Here is a 20,287-nt window from a genome sequence, read left to right as displayed (position 1 = left end):
ATAATATAATGACGTTTGCGTGCTACGTTGGGTTCACTATAAGTAACGTATTTATTGGTTAGGTGAACTTTGTATTCCACAGGTGAAGTGAAAAACCATCCACACGCCAATTAATAATCATTTCATAACTTAAATTACGATTTAAATATAAATGTAGTTATTTTAAAGCAAAATTTTTCGGGAGAATCAAAACGAAATTTTTAGATGCATTATTATTATATTATATTCATAAATATGTTATAGTACATTTTATTTTTAAGTGTAAATATAAACATTTAGGGATACAAAAGTGGACCATTTTTTTCATTAATATTTTTTTGTGAGATAATTAGTTTTATTAAATAATAATCATAAATATAGTACGTATTTATAATTAAGTATTGATATTAATAAATAAATAAAAAGCAATATTGTTATATTCTTTGTATTGTTCATGAAGTTAACTAATTAAATTTACTGCCAAGCTAACGAGTAATCACAATTAGCAGCATAAAATAGTTTAAATGATCGTCTAACTAAACTTAAATTGAGTTTTAAGTATCATGGCCTTAAAGTACTAAATTTTTTGCAAATGAAAATATAATTATTGTTTATAAAATATGTATAAATAAATAAATTGGCTTTGTGAATCACAAATATAAATAAAACAATTTATATTTTTTTCTAGGAATTTAATTTTATTTATTGCAAAAATTAGAGTAAATACTATGCATCAAAATTAATAATTTAAATAATAAAAAAAAAATAAGATAACTTTTATATTATAAAAAATATTAATTTAAAAATGTAGCAGTGGTGAAAGCCATTGCTTATGAACTAGTCTTGGTTCGTGCATCTCTTTCGACAATTATATTTCAGCATCCCCCGTCCAACGGAAGGATGTAAACCGAAAGGGCTTTCTTGGGGCTATCAAACTTTCAAACGCAGGTGCCCTCGCTCAATTCAACGACAATAAAACTCTTCAAATGGAAGGGTATAAAAAGAAACCTCTATGACCACTGCCTTTCCATCCTTTGTTTTATAGTCGGGCGAAACTTTTTTTTACGACCTTTTTAACTCGAATAAGCGCTTATATCATTACACTAATGCACCGACCTCAAAAAAGAGCTTTTTCAATTTGATTATACTTATGCATATGTACTTTCGTTTTACCACGAATACCGCATGTTTATTCGCCGCCGCCTTCACAAGTGTTTCAAAAAGTTCACCCCTAACGACGTGGAATGATGACACCCTCTCCATTGTCCGAAAGCGGGGGTGTCCGACCGTCGTGACACGACTTGGACATAAAGGTTGCCTCGGCAACAAAGAAGGACAACAAACTTCGGGAATCACTTTCCATCCACCTGTCTCGATACTTACTTATCTATTAGGGCGGACAAAGGACAAAGCTCGTGCGGCCTTTTTACGGCGCGCTCACCTCATAACCATACACATACTGGCCAATGTTTTGAGATTATTTCCAAATCGACTCCCTTGTATATTACTTCACTATAAACAGTATGGCTGCATAAAAAAATTATCTCGTACGAATCTCTAAATGTTATTCGCGTACTTTTATTTATTTTTTGATGGAAAACCTATTAATTTTTATTATACATAAATGTTACGAGACAATGTGGCATTAAAACAACACGTAATGTTCGACGCATGTGTATAAAAGTAGACAGCCGTTAGACTCATCGTTTATGGTATTATGGTGATAGATAAGTAATTTTAATAGTATTTGATATTATTAATATGTTTATATACAGTTCGAAAAATATTTACAATAAAAAAAATACGAAATACTAATAAATTGTATCTATAACATATAAAATATTATTAAGTGTCACTATATTATTAACTTATTTTCTTGTTACATTTAATGTATTAAAATAATTAATTCTTTAACTTTTTTAAAATCTTATTATAGAAGCAACTTAATAATACTGTTATTATATGTAATCCAGTAATTTGTACCTTTAAAGATTATTCGTTATAGATGTATCATTTCTAATTCGCATTAGCATTTCGCTTATAATTTTTTTTTAAATAGTAGTAGTCCCTATATCCCAGTAATTAAGGATCTGGGATAAATGTTAACCCCAAAATTGATCAAAATAAAAATTTTGAGGGTAATAAATATGGAAAATTAATAAACATATTTGTACTAATTTGTAAACAAATTATTTAATCTTAAAAGTCAAGGATTTAATTTATATTGATTTTAATTTTTAAATACTAATTTTAATACAGATTTTTCTTATTTATGGTTTTACTTTCTTGTTGATAAGTTAAGAGTATTCGCTATTCGGCAATTGATTAAAACTCAAAATAAAAAATGAAATTAAATGTTATAATCCATTTGTTTTAATTTTAGATGTATGTTTTGTAACGTTCTTTATCGCCCTTGTTTAGTATATGGCTAACGTATTGCATTATAAGCCAATTATACATTTAAAAAGCACACATAATACAGTAAACCGCAATAATTAACTACTTCAGCTCATAGAATATTATATGTATTCAACACAAAAAAACTTAAAAATGTACTGATTTATGCTATTTTTGCGAATATAAAATTAAACGATGATACACAACAGTTCTTTAAAGTTTGAGAATCCTAAAGAGTTTGACATGATAGCCAGTGAGATGCAGGTGAATCATTAGATTAGATTACAATTGCGTCAGACGTTGAATAGCGAGATTTCTCCAAGCGGTGCTTGAAAAGCTGGCGCAGGGATGATGTCCGTGGGATGTCCTCAAAGGTCTGGACGCAATTTCTCATGCTGCGATGATCCTGTTTTATAGCATATGCTATAAAATAAATGACATTATTAAGTAATTGTCACAGAAAAAAGAACTTTTCTTCCTTGATTTCTACAAAACAAAAATCACAGTTAGCTTATTAACAATGTTAAAGTACGTATTACAATGTTAAAACATTTAATTCGTTTTGTATTGTGTTTTTTATTTATTTTTCCGCTTTTTCCGTGTTTAATCTGAGCTTTTAATATTTGAATCTCTGCAATTTTCCGCGACAATTTTTCCTCAGAGCCGCTCGTTATGGCCGGCGTCGTTTTACCGCGCAAATAAACGGCAAGTCGTCGGGTTCTCATGAATATAATTTTATATACATTTGCGATTGTCGCTTTCTCTCGGGGGTGTAGAAAAAATGACACGTTAAACTCCCCGTATGTATGAATATAATAATATAATAAAAAGCGCCGTCATTATGGTTTATTGCAGGCTCGAATGACACCGCTGACGGAACGTTTGCTTTTATACGAAGCGGACGAGAAGACACAGTCACGTCCGGCAAATAATGACGGTTTGCAAGGGTCAATACTTGGATGGTGTGACGTGTATGTGTGTGTATGTGTGTGTGTGCTTTGCACGCGCAAACATCGAATACGCGAGACTTTATTAAACTTGTTCGACGTTTGCTAATTAAACATAGATACGTGTCTTCAGTAACACAGTCCGCTTCGATAAAGTCAAACTATCATACCAGGTGAAACATATATATACCAAAATGATATACATATGTTTTAAAGAATAAAAATACTGTATAAATAAATGAATAATATTCAGAAAGTAATATTGCCAGAACTTACCAAGCCTCATAGAGAGTATTATTTTTTTTATGATTTTTAACATACTTAACTCAATTTTAGTTTAATACCACATTTGATTTTAATGACTTGTATGAAAAAATAAAAGAATAGAAATAGGCAGGCTCTGATTTTTTTTTCAGCTGAAATGCTTTACAGGACAATATCGTAAATTCGGTGTTATTTGTTCTTAACGTATCGTTCAAAACCTAGAGCCTTTGTCGATTTTATCAGCACCAAAGTATTCGAAAACATACTTCACTAGTGTGCTTGAAACTTACTTGAAAATTCTTGTTTGATTAACAGCATAGTTTTCGTGTATCGAAATTGATAGCAATGAATCTTTTTTTTCGTCACAAACGTTTGTGACGAAAAATCTCGATGTATGTAATCAAGTGGATGTCATCTTCACTGATTTTGTGAGTGATGTTTATACAGTTTGTCATGGTTTATTTCTTAAAAAAATATTTGTTTGGATTTCACTTTTTAATACATTGCCACAATAAGAATTCCACAAGGTTCTTATTTCGGTCCATCAAATTTTGAAGTATTTTTATTCATATTTATAAAGTAATTCGTAAATCCAATAACTTTAAAGATTTTTTCAAATAGATTTCATCGAAGATTGTAAAAAAAATGTGCGTGGTCATCCGCAAATATATATAGCATAAAAAAATGTAATTTCACTACATATTCTAGAGCAAAAACACTATTTAAATTTAGAAAATGGATAACAATGTGCTTTATCGCACAAAAATGGTAACCAATTTAGGTGTCATACTTTAAGAAGACTACAGATTCCATCAGCATATAGAAAACATATACAATAAATTTTTAGAGGTGTTGAGATTTGGCTTACAATACGAGCATTGAGGGCACTTTGTATTATACTCGTATTGATTGGTTTGATTGCCAAATAATACAACTGACCTTTATGTTTTATTTCTCACAAAATGCTTACAAAGCATGCTAGGATATGATTCCCTTGAGTTGCGTCGACTAGCGCACTTCTTTAAGTTGCTGGTAGTGGATACTTACAATCCGAAGAATTTGGAATAAATTTTTGTGTGCGTTCCTGAATATTGTTTAAAAGTATGCAAAATCAGGAGAATGGAACAATTCATAATAAGCACAGCTATCAGATTTCCTAACCAGCTTTAACGCTTTCTCCACATATATTTAAATTATTAAATATCCTTATATCAATAAAATCAGTTGATTCTAATACATGTATTAATTGCTTAAACTAATTTTGTTAATTTAGGCACAAAATCACAGCACACATATTTATGATTCACACTACTCGCGTATCTTTGTCAATTTTCCACTTCACACTCTAATATATTCATAATCCGGTTTCCTCTTATTAATAATGCCACACGTGGAATACATTTTCCGCTTTGCCCGTCATATTTCATATGTCGTCGAATTTGTCGAAATTTGCACGTCGATCTGGCGAATGCAGCGACATTGCTGAGTAAACCGCTTCCCAAATTTCCCGAAGGCCGCAACTCTCTACGCCGGTTGCGGCTTGGTTCTCTACGCCACAAATATACAGCCAGACCGGGCGAAAACCGCAAATCTGAATTATTAATTTGCAACGTGCAAATCTCTCACACGACGACCACAACCAGGAGGAAAATCGCGAAAATTCTGCGAAATTTCAACGGAAATGCAACGATTTTACCACTCCTCAGTTTTGATATACGCATATGTATTTAATATTTTCGAGTTTTATACAAATCTAAGTGATGTAAAAATAAATCGAAAATATCTAAAAATAGTATCATTTTCAATATTATTATAACCTACCAGTTTAAACTACACTTAAAAAAATATTTTACAAAAATAATATGTGCAAAATTAATTTTCAATGCATATATTTTAATAATATAAAAAATGAACTTAGTTTACATATAAATTATCCATTATTAGGACAAATGTCAGAGACAAGTTTAACATTACGCAGTCACAATATATTTTCTAAGAAATTAAAAAATCAACTCCCAGACAATAATGCATTGTTAAATGTGAAGTTTAATCTTACACATTGTATGAAGTTATGACTTTTAAAAATAAATAGCTACTATAAAGTTACTATTGCTACAAACCCAGACTGATTTTATAACCAAATAAAGATTAGAAAATAGTGTTATTAATTATTTATTATTTTTTTATAAAACAATGCGTTGATTTGTATATATGCCTAAATAATATACTTATAATTATAAAGTTGTTATTTTGGATATAAAAATATAAAATACAAGCAACTAAATAATTAGTAAAAATTGACCTTAAAATATCTTAGAATAATTTGCTGTGAAGCTAAAATAAGTGTGTCATTTACTTAAACGACATTATCAGCTTTTGAAAAAATAATCTTATGTTGTCATTCCTCTTTCTCAATCTTTACATCTCGAATTAATAACACCTATAGAATACATCTAGATATGTTTTATACTAGTTTCTGAAGTTACTCATGTTATGTGTATAAAGTCAATATCTACTTCTGGGTTTGGCCGTAAAAGCAAAAGGAAAACAACCGGTGCATGACCCAATTAAAAGCGAATCGAATTAATGTAATACACACACACATAAAATTAAGTTTACCCTACATTATACCTACAATATTTATGTTCGCAACGTGTGCCATCAAACATTTTTTCCGATACGAACAGCACGCGAACGGAACTTTTACATATTTCCCCTAATGCATTAAGACACACAACGTAAGCCGCGTATTCAATATTAATTTGCTCGGACACCGTGAATAGGTGTGTTTGAATTATTGTTACGTATGACAGGGCATCCCACCCCCTGGCCGACCCAGGGTCAGGGGTGGTTTTACACCATTTAGGGCAAGCCTAATGCCCATTGTTATTAACGACGCCGTTCCGGAGGAAATTACTTCAAACATTATTGATTGATATTAACGAAATATGGGATACTTGTTCTTGGACTCTCACTCTAGAAACGTCGCATGCCGATAATTAACGGTCATCAGGGTGTATTTGTCAAATGACTCGGAAAGAAAGAGAAGGGAAGTGGGTGGGTGGGTGATAGGAGGGGAAAAACCGAGAAAGTCACCAATGCTGTATTTTTTCATTCGTGTTTCGTGTGATTGATATACGTGTGTTCCGTCGGTAATGGTCGGAAAAAATACTCATCTATAATAATTATTATCTCATGTTACATATTTCTTTTGCGTTCCATTATAACATATTGGCTTATTATCAAAATGATACAGCATCTTCGAGGTATCGTTTTATAACTTATGTCAAAAAAATACACATTATTAAAAAAAATACAAATAATTCTAAAAAATATTGTAATATACATAAAAAATATTAATCGAATATCTACAATAATATTTTCTCAGCTCTGTATTGTTGCAAAATGTGAATCGCTTACTATGCTAAAATATATATATGTTTGAATACATATAACATATTTGTTGTAGACAAAACATCATAGATATTTAGACAAAGAAAGTAGAGCAATAAATATGTGTATATTTACTCGTTTATTGTATAAACATCGTTGTGTTTGGAAAGCTGGTTAAAAATATCTATGAATCGTGCAGGAAGAGCGTTCTCGAGCGCTGATGTCTTGGCCGCGATGGTTAAGAATAAAGGACGCGACCGCGCCTTTTTAGGTAAGGTTTCTCGAAATTTTTCATATTACAAAAAATGTAAATTCTCGTTTCACTTTTCGATTTTTTCAAGAATACCTGAAAAATGTTGCTAATAAAAATATAGAATATACAGTATGTAATAACAGACTTAATGATTATTAAAAAGTACAAACTTTAATAGGATGATGATTTGGTATAATGGACGTTAAAAATTAACCAACTTCGACTGATTACAGAGCGTCGAGTTACAAAAGCATTTTATGCTCCTGTATTTGTTCCTGAATTGTAAAAAATGGCAAAAACAGCTCTTGCTATTTTACATTTTTTATATTTCGAACAAGATACAAATTTAAAAACCTCTTTGGATTATTAAAAAAACGATATTTTTGCAATCTGCCGATTCCCACGCAAAGGGGGTTTATTTTTATTTAATAAAACTTTAAAGAAAACATGCATTTTATTAAGCAACTGGCACGGACTCTTCTTAAGCAGCGGTTGTAACGCATTGAAAAATATTTGTACAAATTTATTTTTTACAAAACAGTTTAATTTTTTTTCAAAAACACTACTCTAAAGCAGTGGTCTCTAAACTATTTTTACCGCGTGCTCCTGAATGCATTTAAATTTTAATATATCTCTCATGTACATATTTTAAAGTATAAATAAATTAAATATATTTTTTATTAAACATATAATACATATACTTATGCACGTAAAAATTTTGCTATAATTACCTTCATATTTAATATTTTTTAATATGTAAATATTTAGATAATTTACATCGCTAATTAAGGTCAATCAACGACCTTCAAAGATTAGAGAGCGACGGTAATTTTTTCAAGCACCGCAAGCCGGCGAGAGTCAAATTTAATTTACGTCATCCGACGTCATCAAAGCGTCCCCGGGATTTATGGGGTGGATTTAATTATAGGGCGGGCGGAGGGGGTGACACAATGCGAGAGAGTAAACACGACGGCCGCGCGAAGCCCTACAAATATTTAATTCGACCCCCAAACGCTTGGCACTGGAAAAAATAAAAAAATACACACATATGTATGTAGGCCAGTACCTCCAGTATCGGACACTCGAATCCGTGCCGGGGATATATTGAAAGCTCCAATCAATCAGTGGCGGATGTGTCCTGCGAAACTGGGACTCAAATTATGATACTCTCGCGGGATCCGCCTTTTCGAATATTCAAATAGAATTGCGAAAAGGGGGTATTGTAGCGCCCATTTTAACTCGGGTGCGCCTGTATGTGCGTGTGAAAGGGGAAAATCGCTCGGGAAATTCACCAGAAATCGAATTGTTTGACAATATTTTTATAAATATACATTTGTGAGGATTAATGTTACAAATATATTTAATAAGATTCTATAAGATTGAATTAGATTATTGATTTAAATCTGTTTTTAATAATAAGATGCGGCTTACTTTGTACCAATAACAATTTTTAGATTCTGAATTTGTGTATTTAACCAGTTATTGGTTATATAAACACGTATATTTATATTGTATATATTTTTAATTTATTTAACAATCTTTTTTCTTTTTCAGATGAACCGAGCAATCCAGGTGAAACCAGCGGACAGTGAAAACCGCGGAGGTGAGATAAAATAAAGATACTTCTATTAGCTAATCATATATTTTTATATATTCAAATACATTTACTCTAATCAATACAATAAATTTTTATATTTATTATAAGCGATTCAGCGGTTGAAAATCTGTTTTTTTTTTGTATGAAATATTCGGTAACGCGATACGTGCAAATGACATGTCGTTTTTTTTTGTCGCTGATATGTCACGTCCGGGGCTTTCCACTTTTAATCTATAATTGAGGTAATCGCTATGCCACGCGGGTAGTTTATTAACAAAAGTGCTGTAAAGCATACGAGGCGTGTTCGTATCATGTACACGTATAAGTTGTATTATGTACACGAATAAAGTTGAAAGCTTATCTGTCCAGCGACGACGCCGAACAATTAACAAATGAAATAAAAACTTCATCTGATATAAGCTAATAAACTTAATTACTTTACGTGCGTTGTTTTATTTTAGGGACATTCAGCCCTTTTTCTCTTTCGACTCTATACCTAAAATTACTTCATTTTTTTGCTGTCTGTCGCCCGACCGAAAAAACTAAGTCGCGCTTTTTTTCGCATGCAACTCGTGTTTATACAACCGCATTTATATGTTTATATACAGTGGGTTCAGAAAAAATGCGCGCATCAGGATACACGCCGCATGAAAACGGAATAATACGGACAATAAAATTGCGCAACATCCCTTTTTTCTGCCGCGAATTTTTTTACGACTCCGGCGATGGTTTTTTTATTTTTAAAACGCTTTAAAGTCTCGTTTTTATTCATGGGAGGCGATAAAGTTTTTGATTTAGACATTAAACGTTTTTAAAGTTGATCCATTAGGGGTTTATCTAATCGGACCCTAACTATTCTCTCTCCCTTTATCTCTAGGTAGATGTGTGTTTTCTGCGCACAAGTTCAAAATCTGTATTTATTATTTGATTATATTCAAAAGCAACATTCACCATACACCAACGGTAAGAGAGACGAGAGGGAGTACCATACTTGGTGAATGTTTACAAAGAGCATGTTTGCCTAAATTAGCCTAATAAACCTGCCACCCCTGCGTTGCCTACACGCAGATTCCTGCGCCGCAAATGCCTGAAATCCACGCTTATTACACATACTTACAACGTTAAAATATTTCTTGTTTTTCTGTATATTTATGTGTGTTGTTTTAAAATTGGGTTGAGTAATAAGTCATCGCGTGTTTTTATCCAACTCCCTTGTATTTAATAATACTGATCTTTACCTTTACGGTCCAATTGTTACATGCTATCATCAATTAAATATTTAAAATATTTTTTATTATTACCACACAACAATATTTTTTCGAATACCTAGTGAATTTGTAATTTTTAAGTTATGCTACATGGGAATAAAGAGATTCAGAAATATTTTTAGAATTTACATCCCTTCTTGCTGATTATTCCTCATATAAAATTTTCTGATTTCAATTGAAGGAAATAAACATAGTATTATTAGATTTTTTGGCACTATATAAAAAACATATTTACATTTGAATTTAAGCAATTGATATTTCATAGAATTTACATGAACAAACTTAAAAAAACAATGTTTTGCGCGTGTATCGCGTGTAATGTAGCTAAAAGTTGAATCGGTTGGACTTTCTCCAAGTTTGTGTACAACAAGTTCGAGTCGAGCATGAAAGTAAGAGCTTTCGTTCCCGCTGTATTGATGTTTGATAGTTTTCAAGCGAATAAAAGGGTTTGCGCTGGAATTCGCCGTAGTAATTAATTTTGTTCGCATTTTAGCGCACCCGAGGAATTAAAAGCTTTCCGAGTTCAGAGTGTAGAAGTCAACATGATACAAGGGCTTTATTGAACTTCGCCTTTTGTTAAGTCTTCTAAATTAATCTTAATGGCTATCTGAAGACTCGGCACAGCGTGAAATAAACGAGTCCGGCGAAACGGACGGTTTGAAGCCAACACATAATATTGTAAATTTTAAACGTTCGCTGGCTTAAATAAATTTAAAATAATGCCAAATAATGATTGTTATTATTATAACATTATGTATATTGTTTTAATAAAGTGAAATACAAAATTTTGAATGTATTTCAAACTCAAATAAAGAGCATTATGATTAATTAGGTATTTTTTATAATACTAATACACTATCTTCTTTTTTTTATCTGTCTTTTAATCCTAATGCTTGCAAAATGCACATTTTTAAATTTAATGTGAGTAAATCGCTCATCAACAATTCATATAAATAAATAATTTTTGTCTTTAGTATTTTCTCGATCTTTTCGTAATAAATTTATTATCCAATTTGTTGGGATGATTTTGTAGCCTTTTATTGTAATTTTAACTTTTTTCTTAACAATTTTCATTTTTAGATCTTTGTAAATAAAAATGTTTGGAACATACCACGGAGCATCTAATAATAATTTAAAAAAATATTTTGGAACCTCTGAATTATTTTTATATATACAAGCAGCTTATTATCTACTAGTTTTTGAGAGTCCTAATTTTTTTATTTTACTTCAAATATGGGTTTTCGACGTAAGTCTTTTGTCGAGGTGCATCCCCAAATACTTGAGCACCATCTAATTTTAACTTATTTAATCGGGTAGGTAGATATCTGTTTTTTTCTCATGGCAAATATAACATAGACATACTTTAATTCGTTTTATTTTTTTATTAGTAGACGCTGTGTCAGTGTTGTCATGAAACACTATAATAACTGTGTATTCATTAAAGGCTGCGAAGGTAGTCCTGTTTGTAGTTGGCAAGTCTGATGTACATATACATATATTAAGTACAGTACTGGCCCAAGCACCTTGCTCTGAGGTACTCCAGATTTTATTAAACCGACGGAGGATTTTTTGTTCAAATATTTTACTATTATATATAATATCTTCCTCTCAGATATTTCGTTTTAATTTCATTTTTTTTACTTTAATCACATATGCCACACTTTATCGAAAGCTTGATTTATATCCATGAAGGCAGCTAATATTTCCTCTCTTGTAGATTTTTATTAATCGCGTTTGCCACTCGGTGTATTTGGTAAATTATGCCGTGTTCTTTCAGAAAGCCGAATTGGTCGCTAAGGATTATTTCTTGTTTCTGTAGTTTTGGATTAGTCTACGTAGCAGTAGCTTCTTAAGCATTTTTGCAAACATAAACAAAATTTTTGGTAGATTTTTTCTGGTTTTGGAATAATAATAACTTGCCATTTTCCACTGTGTTGGAAAATATTTGCGTGTTATTTTTACATTAAAAATGTTTCTGAATATTTTTATACTCTTTTCCGGTAGTTTGTTAAGCCATTTTTAATTAAGTAGTTATTTTATTTTATTTTTAATGAAAAATTGAGTTGACGTAAGTGTTTCAGAAATTACAATTTTTTATTCTTAATTTTCTAGACAAGATACTGAAAATTGTTCGAAAACTTTTGCTAGATAATCAGTACTCTTTTTATTTTATACACATTAAATAATAAATTTAATATAATTATTAAAATGTCTTTACCCATTTATGCTTAATATATGTAAAATATTATTGATAAATGTGCTTTACTTAATATAAAAAATCGTGCTTTACAAAAAAAATTAAGCATAAATCGACATATAATTTATCTAATAATTTACATTTCATATGTAAACTTGTAAATATAATATGAAATATTTCAACAGAAACTATACCCACTATAAAATAATTAGGTGTTTTCTGTGATCAAAAATTATTTCCTAGAAAGCTAAAGTAACCTATGGGTATTATAAAAATCTAAACCAAAAAACAATTTTAATACTAGCATTTAAATTAATATAAAATTATTTAAGAAAGGTTTTATATAAAATACTTTTTGACAAATTTTCATTCTTCTGTGATTTCAAAATAACATTGAATGAAACGCAAAGATCAATAGAGATTGCTTATTTCTCGCGACCTATTTATTCCACTCATTTGTCATACGCATAGCTTTCAAGTGTGAAAATATTTTTTCATTCTCAAAATCAATTCATCGCCATCATCATGACGTGTTTTTTCGACACTTAATTTCGCATCCCTCGCACGCATAAATCACACGTGTAATTTTAGGATTCACGACGAGGCGTCGGCGTCGCCCATTCATCACACACGGCTGGAAAAAAGACAACTTTGTAAACAATCCTTCATTCTTTCATTCGTCTTTCTTTCATACCGCGCGACACCCAGCTATCCATTGTGTTATGAGAGAGCGTCTGCTGACAAATGGCAAGGGTTGCGTGCACACTACCTTCCACTACCCCCTTGACGTTGTATGCGGCCAGAATGGGGTTGGTGTGATCAATGTTCTGTTTATAAGTTAAGCGCAGCGTGTTTCGCGTGATAACGCATGAAACATGCCCATAAATTTATCTTCGTGGGTCAATACAGCCTTCGTTGTATTGACCCAGATACCTGAGATTATCAGATTTTTCGATTTGAATGCGACCCTCTTGAAGTCGATTTTAATACGTTTAATGCCGGCAATGATACTTTGGAAACTTTCGAGACGGAAAGGCTTTTAACGAAACGTATTAATTGCGCTCGAGGGTAATTTTTAACTCGCAACGACTCCCTAATCCCAATAGGATAAAATTTTATGTGCGCCGTTATTATTACAAATGAAATTGCTCCATAAACATTAAATGTTTTAAATATCCATTACTTAAATGATTTACTTATTACAAAAGTGCTTATATACACTAAAGCTTCGGCAAAATAAATGCGTTATATTTTAATCATAATTTAACAATACTATTGTACAACAACGTTTTACTTTACACAAATTTTTACATAGCAGTACAGCCTGAGATTTCTTTAGAAAGCCTATTTTTTGTATTGAAATATTTATTTTCCTATTTGATAAATGGATATCAGTAGCGGAACATAGCGTTTGATACTTAGAATTGGCCAATTTATGGGCGTCCAGCGAACACCTCATTCATTATTTTTCAACTATCTCCTTGCATATCTCAGGGCACATATAAAACGTAATGGGCCCGTCAGGGCAGGTTCACACTCGGCTAAGTAACGGCGTCCAGACATGAAATGTCCCCGACGCCTGAAAGCGTCGTTTTCTATTTTTTCTCGACCACCATCGTGTACAGTAAAACCACCGACCTTCCAAGAAAACGCCACCACCCCCAGAGGGCTTCTGTTATGTATGCGTCAGTATTTATCACCGATGTTAATTTACTCGCTAACCGTTATCAGAACGGCCGCATCGCGCACTCACGAAAAAAAATATGCAAATTATCCAAAACACAATATAAAAAATGTATACACACAGCACAAAAAAGAAGCGGTCAAATAAATCACTCGAAGGAGGCGAAGAATTAAAATAGGGAGCACGAAACATCTGTCTAGTTCTTCAACGTCCTGCTTTACATTCAAATTATTTTGCGGAGCATCAGATAAGGAAGTCAGATTTATTCCAGGGATGGTTTTCGGAGGGTTAATTAATATTTTGCGCGAATGGGCGAGATTCGACTCGAAATTGAATTAAAAGCTCTTTATTGCGAAATAACCGGTGTAAATGTACAAGAGGAAATTATATATAAATAAGACTGCAGAAAGTCCGTTTTAAATGGTTGAATGACGAAACATATACACAAGAATAGTATTAGTGGGACAGGTCATGCCATGGACAAAAATAAACACGAATCGCAGTTTTTCATTCATGCTTATTCATGCCAGTGTGACATTATTTTTAATCGCAAGGGTTGAGACTTAACTTAAACGGATTACGTAATATATTCTAAATTTTAAGCGCATGACTTTCATATAAAAATGTTACATAGTTTATTACATGATTGATGTAGAGGCTTAATGGAATTTATGGATCAGTGATTTATTTGGCAGTCAATATATAACATACTTTTTTAGTGCTCCAATAACTTGCGGTTTACTGCCTTTTCCGTGGTTTAGTGGAAAATGGCGGAAGCCCCATAATTTTATAAAAAATTATAAATTTCTCTTGAAACTCCGTGCTAAACAATTTTATTATCAGATATATAAATATTTTTAATGTGATGTCTAGAGTCTATAACTGACAATCAAATCTATTAATTTTAACATAACCATTTTAAGGTTTTGTGCATTTTTAACACATTGAAGCAACACACAGCGACTTTATTTTACATATAATCATAGCTTTTTTATTAGTTGACATTTTAAATTTAAATTTGCGATACAATTTTTTAATATTTTAAATCTATATTTGCAATTGTAAGAACAGTAAACGTCTAACTGTGGATTGCGTACTAATAAATTAAAATTAAAATTTTTGTTTAAAAATAAATTAAGAGCCACTGACCTACTTAAAACAAGTCGAGACCATTTTAGGGGCAAATATTAGCGGTAAAACTTCAGATGACTTTTAAGATAAGTTAAGGATTGATGAATGTATAAAGAAAGACTGACAGACAGTGTTATGATGTTAGTAATAAAAAAGGGACTCGAAATGTGTTTATTACCTTGAGACAAAAAATATATCGATATTTAAAAACTATTTTAGTTGAAACTAGAATAATTACATATTTAGCTAATATGCTAAATAAATACTGTGCAGTTCGTTAACGTGTTTTTTTATTAAGTTTATATTACGTAATATAAACAGAAAAAAACGATCAAACATTGACAAATAAAAAAAATATCAAAAACATATGTTTGCTCATATTACATTATTGGTTGTAATAATGTAAGCTTTTATCAAAATTAGTTTAACTAGTGTAAAAATAATATATAAATATAGTTTTATTTTTACGATAGCAGCATTTCTTTTTAATTTTTATTTAAATTAAAAAGTTTGTAGTATTGCTTGTATTAAACTTCCTTGTTTCAGCTTATTACTATAGTAAAGTTTAAAGCGAATCGATTAAACCAAGAGGATAGTGTTTTATTGTATGTTATTTTCATCAAACTTATGTATTTACTTAAAGAAATGCTTATTTATTTCGTAGTTACAGATTCTGGATATAGGTGTGTTAATATAGTCTCGCGTAATATTTTTTAGTTTAATTATGGTGAAATAATTTTGATGAGCAAATTTAATTAATAATTTGTTGACAAGACAATAAATGCTATAGTCACTAGAGCGATGATTTTAGTTGTTTGTGAGTTTTTCTTATTTTTTTAAACGCCGATGAACCAAAATTATAGACAAATCTTTCTTCTTTGTTTATTTACGATAAAAACGTTTTTTATTTCCATGTAAAAATTATCTTTAAATATAGATTTTTTAAATTAAAAATTTATTTACATATCAAATATTAGATTTAAAATATTTCTAAAATAATTTAAACGAACTAATTGAACGTATTATGTACGTTTTAAATTTTGAAATTGAAGGGTGCGTATATTTTACGTGTAAATCCCAAAAAGAGCCCAAGGCAGCTTTGAAGAGGGGATCATTACATAATTCCGCGTTTAGAGCAAACTTTACATTTGCGCCCCATTTTGAGAATTGAATTTTAATTTTCCCCGGGAAAACCTCATTACGTATTAATTTAACTTTAGTCCGACAAGTACGCACTCGATCGACATTTCCCGGGCCGTTTTTGGGGCAAAATATTAAAATTTCCGAAGAGTTCCCACAGCACATATACATACACATACCTACACACAAATTTCGGCAGTCGGCGGAATTAATTCAAATTTCTGGGCCGGCGAAAGCTTATCGCCGCTTTAAATCAAAAAGTTTCTCATTAAGTGGATACAAACCTCGTTACGAGAGGTTCATAATCCCTTAGGAGAGGCGACGTCCCATTACAAGTATGTAAGGGCCCGCCGCCCAAATATTTGATATTTCAAAACACACGCATTCCTACAAAGCTAGGCATCCAGTCGTGAAAGGATTATAACCCTTTTCATCTATCAGGGGTTCGTAATTAAAGTTTCCACTGACGCATTCCCGGGGGGTTGGACAGAGGACCGGTCCCATTGCTATCCCACCGACTCCCGGACCATATAGCACTAATTATTACAATCTCATCAATGATGTCAATCAAATCAACGATGATTTCCAATGCCGGTGATTCATGTGCGGCTTCATATACGGATTACTAAGATATGTACGCGGATAATTGTATCAAAGCCTGAAATACCTGTGATTGACACACTTCCCCGCGTGCAATCGGCTCCCAACGGTGAAATTGCGTGCAAACTATCACAAAGCGCATAGTTTAAATGACATTCAAGCACTTCAATAGACCGGAAATGCGCTGTATCCGCAAAAATGTATTTTATTGCTGAAAATCCGGTGTGGTAGCCCCGAAATTCCTAAATCGAATACGCTCCAAATTATTTCGGTATGTAAATAAAACCGACTGAGATTATTTAAATTGCATGCTGCTTTTTATTTCAGATAGCAGTCTTCTAAAACAAATTAACCATTCGGCTGATTATATATTAATCCGACTAGATAATGTACTTAAGAATGACCCGTTCTAATTGATTTTGGCTCGTCAGTCACAATTTATTCTCAGTTTGACAGTCAGATTGTCCTATTTAGCTTTACATATTTATGGTATTTATTTATTCAACATTTATATAAACTTTAAGGGTTTAGCAATATTTGTGCGTCAACCCTATTTATGTCACAGAATTTATGTTTAATTTATGGTTAACCAAACCTTGCCATTCTTCTTTCTTTATTTTAAATTTAGAATAAATATTTTAATATATATTCGTTCCTTTTATAGTTATGTATTTCACGTGTTATTTAAAAACAGTTCAATGCCTTTACAATCACTGGAGTTTTGATTAATTCAGGACAACTAAGCTGAATAACTAAATCATTATAAGTATTATCTAGCATTATCTTCTAAGTCTAAAAATTAATTTATTTAACGATATACTCATTTTAAAAAAATAAGTAAAATAATGATGGTAATACCTACCTCTTTAATAATATGTTTAAAAAAGCTCTTTAATGGAGATTTTATTTAGCTTATAGTGGAACAGACACAAATTGATGATAGTACTACTATTGTAAGATTCATAAATGTTGCATAGAATATTGTTTATTTTAAATACATTTGAGAGAGTGTAATATGATTGTTAGTAACTTAAATGATTTTTTAAACAATTTTAAATTGTTTATAGAATCTTTTTCTCTAGGAGTAATTGTAATTTTAGCCACGATTTATTAAATGTCTTGAGTTTTTATTTAAAGTATCATATATTTTTCTTGTATTATTACTTTTTACCTGCCTAATTTTTTCGTTAAATAAAACTTATATAAAACACATAACACTTATATGTTTGCAAAATATAAGTATACGTACGATATACTTACAGGTGTAAGAAAAAGTTTGGGCCACTTTATGTTTTTAAACTGGTCGGAGCGAAAAGAAAATCAGCCATTTGTATTCCGGTACAAGAGCCCATAAAAAGGTTTTGTGATATTTCCAATGAAGGTCACGTAAGTTTTAATAACTCGCTCCTTGGACCACCTTTGCTTTTAAGCAAGCTGTAAAATTCACGCCTCGCCCGGTGATAGACCATTGCCGAGTTTAGAGACCCCCTGCGGGGATGACCCATTTGGGCCCTCTAGTGTGAAATTCGAAGTGAATTTGAAAAATATATACGTATTTATATAACGTATAATATAATAACGTACACACATACCCGCATTATATGATATTATATAGGTTATACGACGGCATAACCTTATATGTCGGCAATATCCCCGTCGATGGAATTTCGTTAAATATTGATGACGTGACACTTCGAACTTTATAACTCACCTTTATTGCATATCTATATTGACGCCGTGATATCGCGTAACGTATTTATATACACGGAATCTTGGAATATTTAATTGTGTGAACATTTGTATCGGTCTTATAACGATACGTGAGAGGCATTCCTTAGTGTCTTGCGAATTTATGAAATGGTAGCATACAAAATAATAAACGCCTCATAGATGAACACCATGAAAATAAACGCTTCCAAGGGGCGATTTGAGACTTCAATAGGCCGGGCTTGATCATAGCCGTTAGCTATATGGCCCGGGACGAACCTGGTCGATCTATGTGTCACCAGACTTTTATGGCCCCACTTTATGGCGCCAATATACCCGTGAGGTAATAAAAAACAATATCCAGGATATCGTCTATACGTTTTCAATATTGCTGCAAAAAAATACTCACCCTTATTATCGTTCCCAAAATTACTTTTTTTCTCTCAGGGGTTTTCTTTTCAATCAATTTAGATATCGGTTAATAGATAATTTGAGAATGTGATTATACAGAGTGGTTCATTAATAAGCTTACATAAAAAAAACGATTTCACGCGATAAGAGTCAAGAGAAATGCATATATTTATGTTATCAAATTTCATTCAAACTTTTCAATCAATTTCTTGTATAAATTATACGATATTATTGATTAATTTAAGGATTTTATGTGCTGTGTTTTTAATATAATAAATTCGCTCAAAATAAATTGTTCTTGTGCACATTGTTTATTTGTTTACTTTTGAAGTTCCGAACTCGAATGTAACTTATGTAGTAAACACCAAAGTTAGTTAGAGGTTATAACATTAAGGTCTAATAATTATCATTGTTTATTATGAAACATTATATTTATATTTGAATATAATATTATGTAATAAATATTTTCAGAAAATTAAGATTTCCATCTAGATACACAAAACAATATTTACAAAGAGACCGATATCAAATGATAACATTTCTTTGTCAATTCCATTTCTGTAAAATTAACACGGCACAATACGCACAAATATCCAATTTCGTCAGACGATATCTGATGACACAAAATATGACATTTTTTTAATCGAACGCCTTTAATTAAAACACTTCTTGGAAGTGAAAAAGCTCTTTGTGTTCGAGTTACAGTTATCGTTCGCATTCATCGGGCACGAGATACCGTCACGTAAAGGTACCATTTTTTTTATCTAAAATAATTTTATATTGTATAGTATATTTTTTGGTAAAAATACCGCTTTCTAGATACTTTACACTCCGCCAGGTTTAATAATTCGGACGCGTTTATCTGCCATAACAATCGTCGCGGTGGCGGTCGGGGGCATAGGGAAAATATTATGCCATCACGTGAAATTACATCGGCAAACATGCAATTTTCCTTTTACCCGATTAGACTCTAGCAACATAAAACTTGTAATTTTAGTGTTATACGGCCAATATGTGTCGGGCCGGGGTCGAACTCATTGCATTCGAGTGACATATGTGATCAAATATTTGAGTTTCACTCTGGGCATTCGCCAGAATGATAACCTACCATTCTAGGCAATCTAATAAATAATTGTACGAATTTTCGACGCGTGTTTTTTTAATAAAATACATTATAAAAACACGCGTTATTAAATGGGTGTTGACTGAGTATAAAATAGTATATATTGTGTGTGTTTACTGAGTAGGTACATAGTAACTGCCTAGAAATTCTATAATTTGTCAGGCTTCAAATAACTAACAATCTATTTTATTAAAAA

General features: G+C 31.5%; 1 protein-coding gene across 9 annotated transcripts in view; it reads left to right on the top strand.

Annotated features, from left to right (window-relative positions):
• The window catches only part of bru3 (CUGBP Elav-like family member bruno 3), a 731,908-nt gene that overhangs the window by 540,090 nt on the left and 171,531 nt on the right, over positions 1 to 20,287 (top strand). For all 9 annotated transcript variants that reach the window (XM_088194154.1, XM_088194155.1, XM_088194159.1 and 6 more), the window contains one exon: positions 8,788 to 8,836. In XM_088194154.1, the coding sequence (XP_088050280.1) occupies positions 8,788 to 8,836 (49 nt within the window). The remainder of the gene's footprint in view (positions 1 to 8,787; positions 8,837 to 20,287) is intronic.

The sequence above is a fragment of the Plectrocnemia conspersa genome, unplaced genomic scaffold (assembly GCF_051122295.1).
Source record: "Plectrocnemia conspersa isolate PC_06_02 unplaced genomic scaffold, ASM5112229v1 ptg000010l, whole genome shotgun sequence".
Taxonomy (NCBI): Eukaryota; Metazoa; Arthropoda; class Insecta; order Trichoptera; family Polycentropodidae; genus Plectrocnemia; species Plectrocnemia conspersa.
This window is presented reverse-complemented; position numbering and strand designations above follow the sequence as displayed.